Raw genomic sequence first — 16,250 nt, 5'->3', positions numbered from 1 at the left:
TGGTGTACACTTAACACCCAGCACATTAAGTGTTCAGTGGACCAGAAATGAGCACCTTCCAATGACTCTGTCTAAAAGTTCTTAAGGATTAAAAGCTCAGTAACGAATGCCTGCTTCCCAGAGGTGCTCAGTCTCTAGCCTACATTAGCATATTCATCTATATTAGTCTGTGTTAGTGTCTCTCCTGGAGGCCCCCTCCAAGTTTACCCATCAGGAACTAGCCCAGGAGGTCTCCTGTTTCAACTCCTTCCCTTGGATCACCTTTTCTAACTGCTCTCTTCCCTGACTGTGGTCTCTCCCTGGCATTCGGCATGTGCTCTGGGTCTCCCACCGTGTGAGAACATACCCATTGTGAACACACCCATTGTTATAATCTTAGGCTGAGTGCCTGGCTCCCTCCTCCCCCAGAGCACAATGCCAGGCTATTATAGCAGGTAATTCATATGTTCGCATTTTATTGAATCTTTTAAAATCCCATTTAAGGGCTGAATTCACAAGTGTTCTTGGATCCTGTTTCCACTGCTGGTGTTAAATGTGTTTATGAAAGAAACTCAGTTGTTGTTTTCTGGAGCTGTTTCTCTGAAGGGAAAATTTTAATTATTCTGCCCTTTGTAGGATTCCGCCTCAGTCACTGCATTAGATAAATCAGCTGTCTCCTGAAGTCTTAGGTGCCTCACTAGCTGATGTTAATCCCACCTCACAAATGAGCAGATAAATGAACCAGAACGCTATTGATTTGATAGTCTGAGAAGTCAAAGAACACAGAAAGCTAGATTATCTGGACATGTCTGAAGGCAACAAAGAATGTTCGATATATATATATATATATATATATATATATATATATATATATATATATATATAAAATCTGCTCTGTTTATCTAAGAATCTTTATAATCCACCTGTGTTCCCCAGACGATTAAGCTATCCGAATACGAGAACTCTAGATCAACTTGGCTGTAGACAGCTACAGCCGGAGCCCTCGTGTGTTACCCAGCAATCAGTTCCTCTACACAATTTCCTCAGACGTCATCCCCAGTGCTTGTGCTTGGTCTCTCATCTTCCCTCCTCCTCTTCGGTGGAGTAGTCCCTACTCACCCACGCAATGCTTCTAGGCAGTGGAGTCCAGAGAGAAAGACCACTGCAGACTCCTCTTAGGTGGAGTCCCTACTCACCCACGCAATGCTTCTAGGCAGTGGGGCCCTGAGGGAAAGACCGTCCACTGCAGATTCTGCTGATTGAATAGGGTGCTGCCTAGAGGCACAGAGTGGGAGCATGCTAGCTAGCTTTGAACTATATCAGCAGAGACCTCATCAGACCATGGGCCCTGCATGGTCAGAAGTTGTAGAGAACAAGTAAAATCATGAATGAATCTGTAGCTGACGTGGGCGCCAATGCCTCAGACACGTGCCATGATAAAGCCTTCCCCTGGGAGGGGCTCAAAGGGAGGCAAAGCCTCCCTCTGATCTGAATGTGAATGATAACCGTGTATAAGGAAAATGTCCACAGTAGCTTTCTCCCCCTCAGTGTTTACATCCCGAAGACTGTTCCCCTACAAAGACTGCTCCGACCCATATTAGGTAGCCCCACCTCCTCGATCAGATGTATGGAATAACCCCGCCTCCCTGTCAAACTGTATATAGTAAGTTCTGAGTTTCCGAGGTACTAAAACTTCTTTTTCTGAGAGTCCAGACCATCTGATTGATTAGGGTTTCAGGACCCAAGCCGTGCCAGGACATGGCAGACGCTGACTAGCTTACAGAGGAACGGAGGAGTTCTGGTTGTTCAGGTTTTGAAATCAGGAAATCATCAGGCTTCTCTTGAATTCACCTTTGATTTGCTAGCTACCAGCTCTTTCTCTGTCCGCCCCCATGGTGCCAGTGTGGTTCCTCACAATGAAGTCAGCACCCCTTACCTCCCAGGCAGGCGCCGAGGGCCAGGGCATACATGAGCGGCAGTGGAGGCAAACGAATGTCAGGGTCTTGGCTCAGATTCAGAAGCACAGGGATCTGTGGAAGAAAGGAACACTGCAGCCACTATCACAGAAACCGTGAGAGCTACACACTCAGACTTGCAGAACGTGAGCGGCCTTGTTTTGCTATTGTTATTATTATTATCATTATCATCAATTATTTTTGTTGTTGTTGTTTGTGTGTGTGTGTGTGTGTGTGTGTGCACGCACGCGTATGTGTATGGTGGGGTGGCAATATCTCAGCACAAGTGTGGAAGGCCAGCCTTGTGGAATGGAGCCAGTTCTTTCCTTCCAACTTCACGTGGCTTCTGGGGATAAAACTCAAGTTCTCAGGTTTATATTCTTGGGTGGCAAGTGCCTTTATCCACTAAGCTATCTCGCTGGCACAATAATGGTGGGTTTTGCAACCAAATCAGGAAAACAGTCTCTGCTCAGAAGCTGTACCCTGTGAAGGGTGCTTCTCACCGCTGCTCTCCCCAGTTGTCCTGAAGCCGTGGCATTTGTAACAGACTTCACAACCAGAAATATCGGTTTCCAGGGAGCTCTACCAATAGCCAGTGGCCCTCTTCTAATGGAAAAATTCTGTATTATTATAACCAATGAAACATGTCGGTCTGTAACATTTCTGTAAGAAATATATGGTGTGTTTTTAAAGTATTCTCTCCCTGAGTGTTTTTATAACTGGAAGTCTGCTGCCCTGTGTGTTTGAGACATACTCTGATTATCCTTTTCTCAGAATCCTTGTCCCCTAAATAAATATACACAGTGGTTTGCAGAGTGTGGACCAAAATCTGGCTACATGACTGCCAGTCTATGAGCCACGAAAAGAAGGAAGGAAGGAGAAGAGAAAAGAAGAAGAGGAAGAGGAAGAGGAAGAGGAAGAGGAGGAGGAGGAAGAGAGAGAGAGAGAGAGAGAGAGAGAGAGAGAGAAAGGGAAGGGAACGGAAGGGAAGGGAAAGGAAGGAAGGAAGGAAGGAAGGAAGGAAGGAAGGAAGGAAGGAAGGAAGGAAGGGAGAGAAATATGCCTTGTAGCGTCCTTCCAAGGCTACCTTCCCTAGACAGAGGACTCACTGATCCCTAACCATTGGGGAAGGGCCTGTAACCCACCTTGCCAGGCTAATGGAGAAGACAGTGTGTCTTTGCTGCTCACATCCCTACTCCTCTAGAGACGACCTTATTTAGCTCCTATAAATGGCATATTGGGATTCAATCCCAGATTCTCCCTCTGCAGAAACACAGCCATGCATCCCTGTAACTGCTCTGCTATTTAGCCTAATTGCAGTCCACTGGACCTGGCTCAGCTCTCCATTCTGAACATTTTAGAAAAGAAAAGGCTAAAAGCAAAAATGGCATCAAGTGTAAAAGAAAAAGCGAACGCTCGGATGAAGTACTTTTAACCTTTATCACCCTTGAGTGTTTTCCCCTATACCAGCTGTTCCAGCCAACAGCTACAGCTGCTTGAATACCTCCTCATCGGGCCTGGAAAGAAACCTGGGATAAGAAGATGCTGAAGAACCAGAGAGCCTTCAAAACATGGCTTTCACGCTGGGCTAAATGGCAATGTACACAACTGTGTGTATCCAAGAAATCAGTTTTTAAGAACTACAAAATTATGTGCATAAATCACCATATAGCCCAGGGGGGAAATAGTAATATGTTAAGGCTGAAGCTGTCACAGACTCTTTCCTGTGCAAGCCAAGGAGTTTGAAGAGAAGAGGCTTCAACAGAGGAAGACTGTCAGGTCCCCAGTGTAGCCGTGAGGGCACCATAGCAGAGCCCCAGGAATTCTGCCACCACAGGGCTGTACTCAGATTCCCACAAGCTCTTGCCTACTGCAGGCTAGAAGATGTTGGAGGGGGCTGCTTGTTGGTTCCCGGCAGCCTGGCTAGCTTAGACCCGAAATAATCACACAGAAAGCTTATTAAATCACTGCTTGGCCCATTAGCTCTAGCTTCTTATTGGCTAACTCTTATATTAATTTAAGCCATTTCTATCAATCTGAGTATCCCCATGTGGTTGTGGCTTACCAGGTAAAGTTCCTGTGTTCGTCTCCGGCAAGGCTACATGGTGTCTCTCTGACTCCATCCTTCTTTCTCTCAGCATTCAGCCTAGCTTTCTTTCCCCACCTACCTAAGTTCTGCCTTGCTATAGGTCTAAAGCAATTTCTTTATTCATTAATGGTAATCACAGCACACAGAGAGGACTCTCACATCAGGAAGAGAAGGAAGAAAAGGCAAGTGAGTGTGAAGGGGGTTCCCAGGCATGGGAATGTGTGCTCAAATACTGAAATATCTGCACCCCAAGATCCCAGTGTGCTCAAATACTGAAATATCTGGACCCCAAGACCCCAGTATCTTCCATTTCTTAAGACCATGCAGTGTTTCCTCCATCTCAAGCAAGCAAGGGATTAAACCCTGGCATATGGTAAGGACCAGGGGCCTCACACTGACCACTTCAGACTTTCTAGGGCTGTTCTCATTGCATTATTAAATATTAGCAGTGTTAAGTCCTACTTAATTTTTCACATTTTACAACAAGCAACGATGGAAAGGGCTCAAAACAGAGGGTTAGACCCAGCTGTTGTCTATAACAACAGTGACCTAGGGACACTTAGAAATGACAAAAGTCAGAAACATTTCAATCCAGTTTTATAAAATAATAGCTAAAGTAGTGAGGCACAGTGGTAAACACCTTTAATTCCAGCATTTAATAGGTAGACTCAAGAGTTCAAGGCTAGCCTGGTCTACATAGTGAGTTCAAGGTCCAGGGCAACTTAGTGAAGCCTTGCCTCAAAGTAAAAAAAAAAAAAAAAAAAAAAAAGTTAATAGCAAACTTAGTTTATCTCAAACCCTGGGACGTGGACACCTTCATCTATATTGCTCTGATTATATTCCTCAAGTCTCATCCAACCACCGTGGGAGCCTCCACTCATCTACTGAACGACTGCTTTTCTTCTGTGCATGAAGAGAATTTCCATGGCGGCATCCTACCAGTTAGGAGCTAATTCTCGGAATCCTCTCCCTCCCAATGGCAGGACATCCTTTCCGGTCCACGGAAGAAAGGAGATATACCACTGACAAACATGTACGCGGTTGCAGGATGAATGGAGGTTCCCGTCTGAGACCCGACACAAAGAAGAAGCGGGCTGAAATTGTTTCTGTCATCTCGTGTGTCCTCGGGATAACAGAATTACTCAGCCACTGTTCCAAGGCAGGGGTTCTCAACCTGTCTGTTGAAAACCACTTGGCGCCGAATGACCCTTTCGAGGCGGTCACCTAAGACCATCTCCATACCAGATATTCACATTGAGATTCCTAACCGTAGCAAAGTTGCAATTATGAAGTAACAATGAAATAATCTTATGGCCGGGGGTCACTACAACATGAGGGACTGTATTAAGGGTTCCCAGTGTTAGGAAGGTTGAGAACCACTGTGCTCGGGGAACAATTCCTGCAGGTGCTTTGCTGCACCAAGTGGCCTCTAGCTCTGTGACTGCATTTGTACTAACTGATCATCCTTCAAACAGCAGCTGTGTCTGCCAGCTCTTTGGTCGTTTCTGCATTTCCGTATGTGTTCCCCTGGATGCAGAAGGCTCCACAGCTTTGTAGAGCGAAGGTGCTTCTAGTCAGAAGGGACTCTCTTCAAACAGGAGAACTGAGACCCAGTTAGGGAGAACCGATGCCCACACATCAGTGGGGGGGGGGGCAGAGCCAAATGGTGAGGAAAACTACCCAATGTGGGTTCTTGGGGATGGGAGGATGGGGCTCGCTTCACACACCCGGGCTTGGACAGAGAGGCTAGAGATGGAGAGTTCCAGGAAGCCCAGGGGCATGGGCTCTGCCTTACCACAGCTGGTCCAGGGGAAGGTTCTGTTGGAGGCAGACACTTGGAGGAGGGAAGAAGGAGGGGACAGATTCTCAAGCCCTGATCTTTTATTAAGTAATGGAAAATTCCCAGGCAGCTGATCACTAAGGGCAAAGGTACAAAGAAGGTACCAAAAGCAGGAGCAGGCAGCTGGTGATTTCCACCTAACACACAAATTCTGCACCCCCATAGTCAGGTCTCAGGCTGTCTGTGTCTAGAAATGAGCTCAAGCTGGACTATAGAAGGATTTCTGGTAGTTAAATAAAAACCAGCCTTCCTCAGGAACTAGTGAAACTGGTTCCCAGTTTTCCAAAGGAGTCCCTTGCCTCTGGCAGATCGGACAGATGGCCACCTGTGGTGCCTACCATCACAGCCCATGCTGGCCTCCAGGCTCCCTGCGTTATCACAAGTACCTGCTATGTCTTTCAAAGACCATGATAGCATTAGGCCCTTCCCTTTCCTTCCCGCAGCCATCCTCATAGACCACAGGATGTCTCCACGCTGTTTCTAGTCCTCTCTCACTCACTCGCTCTTTCGAGCTGCCTCTCTATATAGTCTTTTGCTCTCTTGTTATCCCATATATTGTTCCCTCTCTCTCTTTCTCACTCTCTCTCTCACTCTCTCTCTCTTGTGTCTGTCTGTCTGTCTGTCTGCCTGCCTGCCTGTCTGGTCTGCTCTAGTCTCTAAGGCTGGCTTTCTCACTGTCTCCACTATTCTCTCCCACTCTTCCACTTCTCTAGAGCTGGCCATGTCTAGTCTGCCTTCTCTTTTTCTCTACTCTGAACTCCTCCAGTTGCCTCTGGATTATTCCCTCTCTCTTAGTCACAATAGAAAACAAAACAAACAACGACAACAACCATGGAGCAGCCATGCCCGCAGCCTCTTTACTACAATACCACCTCCCCACACTTCGACCCTTCAAGTGCGGAGGACCACTGCATCCTCTTCCGCAGGCGGAGCTAAAGCCACAGGATTGGAAGCCTCTGCGGGGCACTTGCCACCATGCTCTGCAAGCAGAAACCTAGGATTCCCAGTCTCCATCAGCAATCGTGCATGTGCAGGGGGGCCAGGACAGAGAAGGGAAGAGCTAAGGGACAAAGACCTGCTACCAGAGGCAAAATCAACAAAGCAAAGGCCAAGGAGATGCTAGCACAGGTGAGCAGGGTCATCCTAGGGCCACAGAGACAACGTTGTGTCTCAGGACAGGGGAGGCCCAGCAGGAGGGACAGGCAGGGACACTCACAGTTCCGGAAGGACGGTACATTGGAGAGGATGTAAATAAAGAGCTACTTTGGGAAAGTAACCTACTGTGATTAATTCACATTTTTATCCATTTTTGCCAGGCAGGACTGTTTTTGTTTCTCCATGAATATGTATGAGTTTCCCTAATAAAATCCCTTTGTCTCCTTTGTTTAAGGAGACTGTGCTTTGGGGGCCTTCCCAGTGTTCTTTTTACTTGCACAAATAGCAAGCCTTTCCTCATTCTTTTGCTGCCTTGTGTGCATATTGGCTTTGCGCTCACCCAAGGGTGAGCCCGCTGTGCTCTGCTACACGTTGGAATACTAATGCTACTCTATATGCACTACAAATTAAATGGTCCTCACTATGAAAAAAATCGTTACCTGCTAAGGTTATCTACATGAAAATTTAAAAAAAAAAAAAAACTAGTGAGGATGGTGTAGCAAAAGCCAGAGGCCTTGAAACAGACCAGTACAATTGCAATGGACAGTTGCCAGTAAGACTGATGGACAAAGGGGTCTACTATATGACACACAGAAGCCTCCAACGCCATCAGGATGGATGAAGGGTGATGGAGAAGCAGGAGAGAAAAAGCAGAGAGTTTTCTGTTTCTGGTGTGGCTTGTATTCTGTCTTAGTTTATTGGGTTGTTTTGTTGTTGTTGTTCTTGCTTTTGTTTGCTTGCCTGCTTGCTTACTTTGTTTTGTTTTCTTTCATGGGGGGGAGGAATCCAACAGGATGGGGGTGTGGGGTGGACCAGGATATGAACAGAATTGGGGTACATGATGTGAAACACCCAAAGATTCAATAAAGAAGCTTTTAAAAAAAGGAAAAGAAATATTTTAACACCCATTTGCATATTGTCTTCAAGAGAAATTGGAAGCAACTTTTTAATTTTTAATTTTTATGCACATGCCTGTTCTGTCTTCACTGTGTCTTACACCATGAACACTCCTGGAACCATCAGAGGCCTGAAGAGGGGGCTGGATCCCTGGGGAGTGGAGTCATAGATGACTGTGAGCCATCAATGTGGGTGCCAGTATTCTTAACTGCTAATCTATTTCTCCAGCCCAAGAAACAATATCTCAAAAGACCAAAAATAAAGGATTGGAGCAAGATATAGGCGAGAGAGACTTGTAGGGAAGATGGGTGCCTTACTCGGCATAATGGAAAAGTATTGCGTGAAGGGCAAACCTTCCATGCCTAGCACAACTCTTAAGCAAACCATAAAAAGCTGTGATGAAGTGTGTGCGAGGTCAAAGCTGCAAAACGACCTGCTCTATTGAGACACAGTTGATTGGGGAAGCAAGATGGGGTCCAGGGGAGATCTAACTACACAATGGTGCACCTGTATATGCAGACACTTATAGAGCTCAACTCGCGTGCACATGAGGAAGTTTGAATATGCTTCTGTCTTTGTCTCGGCTCTTTTTGTTTGTTTTCCTTCGAAGAAACGAAACATTACAGATAAATGGTTTCCCACCATGGTTCACAGTCCCTGCACTAAGCCAAAGAATCGGTGACACAGAAGATGTCCCAGGGATGGGGGTCTTGGTATTGGCTGGAAGTTAGAACCAAAGAGAGACTTAAAAATCCCTGCACAGGCCAAGTATCAGAACCCATGTAGACTGCTTCAAATAGGGAATTTCTACATTTTAAGATAATAAAGGCAACGGCTCAGTCTTTTGGTGTCTTGAAGTCCCTTTAAGAAAAAAAACAAACATTTGTTTCCTAGGAGGGGTAGCAGCCCTCAACTGGCCTCCCAAAACAGACAGTCACCCATGATGTGCCGTCCGCTCTGAAGATGCTGATCTCCAGCCTGTCATTGGCCTCTTTGTCCCATGTCCACCTGCCTTGGGCTCAGCTCACGTTTTTTTCCTCATGTGTAAGAGCAATGGAGGCGCTGGTTTCATACTCTGCTTCTTAGGAAGGAAAGCTGAGCCCGAATGATTGCAGGCTAAAGTTGGGCCTTAAACACCCAGGAACACACAACTTACCATTGTAGCAGTAAATGGGATGTTGTCAATCAAGGACGATGCCAAGGCTGAGACCCACACTATTAGCACGATGGCAGCCGCCAAGCGCTGATCTTCTGGGACCATCTAGAAGGAGCAGATAATGACCATGCTACTCATTAACCACTGTACTTCTCGACCACACATGCAAAGAGTCTTCTGACACATGATAAGATAAAGGTAAACATAGACAGGCAAGCCAGGAGCGGATAATGGCCATGCTACGTATTAACCACTGTACTTCTCGACCACACATGGTGTCTTCTGACACATGATAGGATGAAGGTAAACACAGACCTGCAAATCCGGGCCACACTCATACCAGGAACATTGGCCACAAGGAATAGAGGGTCCATTGTCAGGCAAGTGGCTCTCTAGGTTGAAGAACAAGCATTCCATCCCCACATCTGGTGGCCACAGAGCCAGGTCCCTCCTGCTCAGTGGTCTAGCAGAGTTCCAAGGTGGGAATCTCTGTAGCATTCACTCACTGTGCGCTGCCCCTTATTAGACATATTTAACTAAAGGCCAAAGCAAGATAGCAAGCATCTGTAATTATATATCCTTTGATCAAAGTATCCCTTCATCTCTAGGCTCCCCAGGCTAAAGTAGGCTCCCTTCAGCGCTCTGGACATAATTGAGGTAATTAGTGGAACCTTACCAGACATTTCTTTTTTTTCTTTCATCAAAAATCAAAAACGAGTGGCCAGAACACATTCTACTAGAACATTCAATGTACCTTGATCAGCAAGGCAGTCTGCTCTCCCACATACTCTACTAGGTGAAGATGCGCCAAGGCCTGGAAGAAAGGGGTGTTTTCAAATGAGAATAGATGTGAATTTCTTCTGTCTTTCAAATTAGAGGGGAATATAAGGTAGGCCCCGGTTATCATTTCTCATTTAAGATTAGAGTCCTTAACACAGTCTATAAATAGATTTGCTATAATATATACTCAGGAAGACACACAGAGGGGAAATGTACAATAGTGGAGGCAGGAATTCCTCACTGATTTTTGTCAACCTATGTGAAAGAGACAATTTGATTTCACACAAAGAAATGCCAATCCATAAAAAAGGTCTTTCAAAGTAAGCTGCATTTCCAATTCCAAAGTATCTCGAAAGTTTGAGGTGTTTTTTTTTTTGTTTGTTTGTTTAATGCGGTTCTTACAAACCTTAAAGCAAGAGGGGAAAAAAAGCACATCTCCTGGGCACATTTCCATTTTCCCAGCATGAGGAACGTGTCTTCTGGAAAGTCTGTTTCCAGTGGAATGGAGAGGGGTAGAAGAAGATAACAGAAGCTCAGGAGATTGTACTCAGACTACAGTTCCGTCTCAGGCAGGAGATCCAGCACCAGAAAAGGACAGCAACCCCTCTGCCCATTTCCTCTGGAGTTTCATTGAGGGGAGGGTAATATGGAAATGTCAGCTTGAATGTGTGTGCATTTAAGTTACAGAATCCCGACCCATCTGTCGTTTCCAAGTGGACTCTGTTTGAAGACGGTAGAACTTCAAAAGCAACTCTCAATCAACTTAGTTTTTAACATTACAAGATAAAGATAATCTACCCATATCAGGGCTGCCCATCTCTGATGCTACCAACACTTGGAGCCTGTCAACCTCATCATCATCTAGGAATGTCTATGAATCACCTCAGTGATGTGCCTCTAGGAATGTCTATGAATCACCTCAGTGACGTGTCTCTAGGAATGTCTGTGAATCACCTCTGAGACATGCCTCTAGGAATGTCTGTGAATCACCTCAGAGACGTGCCTCTAGGAATGTCTGTGAATCACCTCAGTGATGTGCCTCTAGGAATGTCTGTGAATCCCCTCAGTGACATGCCTCTAGGAATGTCTGTGAATCCCCTCAGAGACGTGCCTCTAGGAATGTCTGTGAATCACCTCAGTGATGTGTCTCTATGAATGTCTGTGGATCCCCTCAGAGACGTGCCTCTAGGAATGTCTGTGGATCCCCTCAGTGATGAGCCTCTAGGAATGTCTGTGGAAAGGGGAAAGCAAGTTGACTCCCTGACCATGGCCACGATGTGACTGCCTCCCTCATGCTTCTGCCACTTTCTCCATGACGAAACTCTCAAATTGTGAGGCAACACACATTCTCCCTTCCTCAGTATGTTTCTGCCAAGTTATATAGCAATGAGAAGAATAATACAGAAGATTGGTATGGTATTATTATGTTTATTCTTTCTGCAACAACAAAAGGCAAAGTAAAGAAAAGCAAAGGGAGAGAGTTGGTCTGGGCCTAGAACTTGATGGTCTAGTCTGTCATGGCGGGGAAAGGATGGCAATAGGAGCATGAGGAAGTTGGTCTTTCTGCCTCCACTCTTAGGAAACAGGAAGAGATGAACGCCAACGCTTCATTCTGTTTCACCCTTAATAATAATTTAGGACCTCAGCACATGGAATGGCACCATCCACATTTAGGGAAGGACTCTGCTCTTCAGGTAAACTGTTCTGCAAACACTGTCATGGCCATTTTGTCTCTAAATCCCATTAGATTGACTATCAACCTGACCATGTGACACACATTTGGATTACAGCCTTGGCCCATCAAAGAAAAACACAGGCTGAGTCTCAGAGGAGAGTAAATAAACACCTTTACTAGCCAGGAATCCAACATAGCCCACATTTAATTAAATGATAGTGAACATTTAAAAAATTGAATCCAACTTAACCTTTTGTCCAATTTACATTAAAATTTTCTGCCAGATGATATATAAAGATGCTCCAATGTGTACATTCATCCACAGTGTGCTGTGCACATCTTATGTGTACATGCGGATGCCTGATATCACATGAAATCTCAAAACCTATGTGTGCAGTATGAAAAGATAAAATAATATCTTCAACAGACTTGAACATTCCACCAAATAACGCTTTTCAAAATATCTGACCTCATAATTAAATAAAAGTCAAGTTATAAGGAAAATACAAATGCTGTGCTTTGTGATATAAGGTGGTAAATCCAATACGCAGTGATTCCATCTAGCTTGGATAAAGTTGGCAAGTGTAATACATTTGGCATTTGTGTGTATGTGAAGTCTGTGCACATCACTATCTCTATCCCTGATACACAGTAGAGAAAAGGGTGTGCTGTACCTCACAGCACCACACAGGACACGGGAACTGTGCCTGGGGAGAAGCCAAGACAGGAACTTCTAGCCGTCACCTCCCTTCTGCGTCCATAGACTCTGGACACGATACTCTTTAGCGCATGGCTGAATTAGTCAGCTGTGTAAATTTTCTGCAAGCAAACATTACCCATAACCTGGTAGAAGCTTCAAAACTTGAATGGCAAAGACAGAAAACTGGCAGGCAGCTCGAGGAGGGCAGCCACCTGAAGTCAGGACATGGGAGGAGCAGTGAAACTGGAGACACAAGTCATCCTGAGGGAGATTAGTGCAGGCTCTCCCGAACCCCAAGATCAAGATCAGCGATGAGATTACAGCCTTGGACCATCAAAGACAAAATAAGACAGGGATCCAAGTAGAAGTACCAAAATAGGAAAGAAATAACATTTCACACCTGAGAATTCATAGATAAAAGATACTCAAAAAATGTTGTTTAGAGGAACTAAGGGTCGAAGAGTATTAAAATGTCAATTAAAATCAGCCCTTTAGGAGTTAAAGCTGAAGGCTGTCTCGGAGACACATGATAGAGCTGAAAATATCAGGTGTGTAACTGTGGGAGAGCAACAGTCAAATCAAATAAGCTAAAAAGGGAAATTGAAAATAAAGACATGGGGCCAATAAAAGGATAGATTTAAAGCCAAGTGTGTCAATGACGTCATGACAGATCCAGGTGTTTTCAGCCAGGTGTGGTGGGACCTGTGATATTCACTGTGATAGTCCCCGCACTTGAGCGACAAAGGCACATTGATGACCCGAAGAGTGACGTAGGCTACCTAACAAGGCTGAGAGCAGCCTTGGCTGCATAGAATAATCTCATCTTAAGATAATAATGAAACAGGCAAGGCAATAAGATAAAATAGCAAGGTAAAATAAAATCAAAATGAAAGCCTTACTTAAATACTGAAAGTCGTCACGGTGGCTTAAAATCCAAATACATAAAATTTGTTAAAGATACCCAAAAGTAAACACACAGAAGAAAAATACGTACCAAGAGTATTTTAACTAATGAAAGCTTTATGCTTCTTTTCATTACTTATAAAAAGCAAGCGATTTTAAATCACACATAACCAATAACATAGACTCAAAAGTAAATGAAACGTAAACAGCTCGACCAATGGGGCCAAGGAGACAATTCCACAGTCATTTCACAAAGCTGACTGCACAATCTCAGCCGAGGAGCACGGTGTAAGCAAAAGTAATTTGAATAAATAAGAACACAGGACTGGCAAAGTAGCTCAGGGGCCTGGGAAAGGTGCTTGACCCCAGCACGGACAGCCTGAGCTTCATCACAATGACTCACGTGATAGAAGGAGGTAAGCAACCCCCCCCACGCTGTCCTCTGACCTCCGCATGCTCAGGATGGCACTGGATATAAACATGACCTTGTAAGAGTGCAAACATGGTTGATGTGCATGGGAAAGTCTGAAAGATGTTGTCAAGGTGAGCTGAAGAGAAACGTGCAGCCTTCCACACAAATACAAAGCAAGGTAAAGCGTGAACATGGAAAGACCAGCGCCAAGAAGTTAACAAGGAACAACTTAGGTCTTCAAAGTTAAGGAATAACAATAACAATTACAAGAGGAGAAAATAATTAAAAAGCAAACTCATAGTTGGTAGTTTTACTAAGACCAACTACAGGGAAACTGGTAACAGAAGTAAGTGGTGGAAATAACACTCAGAGGATGGTATCAGCAAGAAAGGGGTCTCACTAAAGACAACGAGAAATGAGTATGCCGTAAATGACTAAACACCCTTCCAAAAATTCATATGGAAACCTGCTTATCTCTGCTGAAGCTCCCTCACACACACACACATACAGGCACACACACAAACACATACAGACACACACACACACATACAGACACACACAGAGTCTCACACACACACATACAAACACACACACAGAGACACACAGACACACAACAGAGTCTCACATACACACAGTCACACAGATACACACAAACAGACACACACACAGAGTCACACACAGAGTCACACATATACAAACATACACAGAGACACACACACATACACATACAAACAGACACATGTACACATACAGACACATGCACATAGTCACACACACACATAGAGACATACACACAGTCACACACACACACACACATCAGCAGTCACTACATAATAGAACGGCAACACCCCTACTAGACACCACAAGCTAACAAATAAAAAATCCAGAGACAGGAATGAGTTTCTTCTTTCAGATTTGTTAGCCAGTAAGATCCTGAACTATCACGAAACACTGCAGGCTGTTGACAGTGTGCTCGGTAAGGCTCCAGAACATGATTGTAAGACCCTAGTGTTGAAGGAGGTGAAGACCCCATGCACTACCATCCCTGAACATGGAGCTATTACCCCGATTATCATCTGGACACCTCTTCCATACTAGCCAGCTCTCACAGCCCTGGAAGGTGCCATGCATCCTGTTGCAGAAAGAAAGTAAGCATCAATCTTACCCAGCTGTGAGCCCTACAAACTACCCTGACGACGAGCCTTCAAAACACGCTCTCCAGTGCAAGAGTACCATAAACATCTTGGGAGTAACCATGACTTTCTGATGAAATTTAAGTCCCGCTTCTCAAGAGGAAACCAATACCAGGCCCAGTTACTGAGCTAAGAAGCAGTGACTAGGCAGGTCATAAGACCTAGGGAAGAACCTACTACTATTCCTGCTAAATAATCATAATATTAAATTTACTCCTAATGATGAATTGCTATGCCCATAGTTTAATGCTTCTTTCCACTTTCTTCAGAGAAGCTTCTATGTACAGTAGGTAAGGATCAACACAAAGACCCCAAACCGGTGAAGGGACAGAGAGCAAGAGCCTGCAGAATTCTCAGTCCTAAATGCAACAACACCTATACTGCACACAGATGCATACAGGGCTCAGGGATAGTTGTGAAAGAGGGGGTATAAGGGTTGCAACAATCCAGACAGTAAATGAATACAGAGAAACCACGTCCTGTGGACATAAGGCAGTAGTCATACTTGTCATACTGGGAGCTGCTATGGTTGTACATGTGACCTGGGAGCTGTTATGGTTGTACATGTGACCTGGGAGCTGTCATGGTTGTATATGAACTGGAGCTGTTATGGTTGTACATGTGACCTGGGAGCTGTCTGGCTGCACACAAAAGACCTTTGCAAGACCAAACCAGACTAAGTCCTGGAGAAATTCCTGAGTGAATGAAGTCCTGAGAGGATGTGTGTTGTTGGCATGGACACAGGCACATCAAGGACACTGGTGCAAGCCCCATGGGAGTATAAGACCCTGGCCCATGTGAGATTCAAAATAATGACAGATTCTTCCTCAGATCCAAGTGCAAATCCCAATAGTATGTGCAGAGAGTGTGCTCCCTAGCTTCTCCCCAAGATGCGAACAGCCTGAAGGGTACACCCTTGCAGAGACTATTCTTACCAAGACTAGCTAAGCTGGCTTCCTCAGCTCAGCCTTTGCCATGACCTGCCTTGCTTCCCTGATCAACTCTACAAAGCCTGCTGAGCTTTTTTCTAGGGTGCTGTGGTTTCCTCTACCAACGCGCCCAGCCACCCCAAACGCAGTTTGCTGTGTATCTGTGTGTTCATCTTTTCTCCATCCCATCACTGGCCCAGTCAGGTCTGAGCCATGGAGCAATGGTAGCCACTGGGAGAGAGCCAGTTTTCTTTAAGGGAGTTGTCACTGCTAAATTTACTATACTGCAGGTGACAGTCACAAGTCCCTGAACATCAGAGCAGCACAAACGGGGAAGGGGGGGGGGGTAAAGAACTGGCGATTAAATCTACGAGGAATTGAGGGAGAGAGTAAATACATTCAAAGTTTATTCTACTGAATTCTCAAAGAATTCATCTCTCAAGTGAAGCTGTACAAACAAAATCAGATACAGCGTAAAACTACAAAAGCCAAAGAAAATTCTAGCAATCTTTTTGTTTTTATTCAAATAACCACCCGTTTCATTACTAATGGCTGAAAAAAAATTTCCCAAATGAATGCTTTGGCAC

The 16,250-nt window shown here is 44.9% G+C and overlaps 1 protein-coding gene across 1 annotated transcript in view; it reads right to left on the bottom strand.

Annotated features, from left to right (window-relative positions):
* Oca2 (OCA2 melanosomal transmembrane protein) overlaps positions 1–16,250 on the bottom strand; it is a 209,294-nt gene that overhangs the window by 70,501 nt on the left and 122,543 nt on the right. Inside the window, exons 20-22 of the mRNA XM_057756393.1 lie at positions 9,826–9,885; positions 9,072–9,176; positions 1,916–2,009 (exon numbers count right to left, since the gene is read on the bottom strand). Of these exons, the coding sequence (XP_057612376.1) occupies positions 1,916–2,009; positions 9,072–9,176; positions 9,826–9,885 (259 nt within the window). The remainder of the gene's footprint in view (positions 1–1,915; positions 2,010–9,071; positions 9,177–9,825; positions 9,886–16,250) is intronic.

This window comes from Chionomys nivalis, chromosome 23, assembly GCF_950005125.1.
Source record: "Chionomys nivalis chromosome 23, mChiNiv1.1, whole genome shotgun sequence".
Taxonomy (NCBI): domain Eukaryota; kingdom Metazoa; phylum Chordata; class Mammalia; order Rodentia; family Cricetidae; genus Chionomys; species Chionomys nivalis.
Note: the sequence above shows the minus strand (reverse complement) of the source record. Positions and strands in the feature narration are given on the sequence as shown.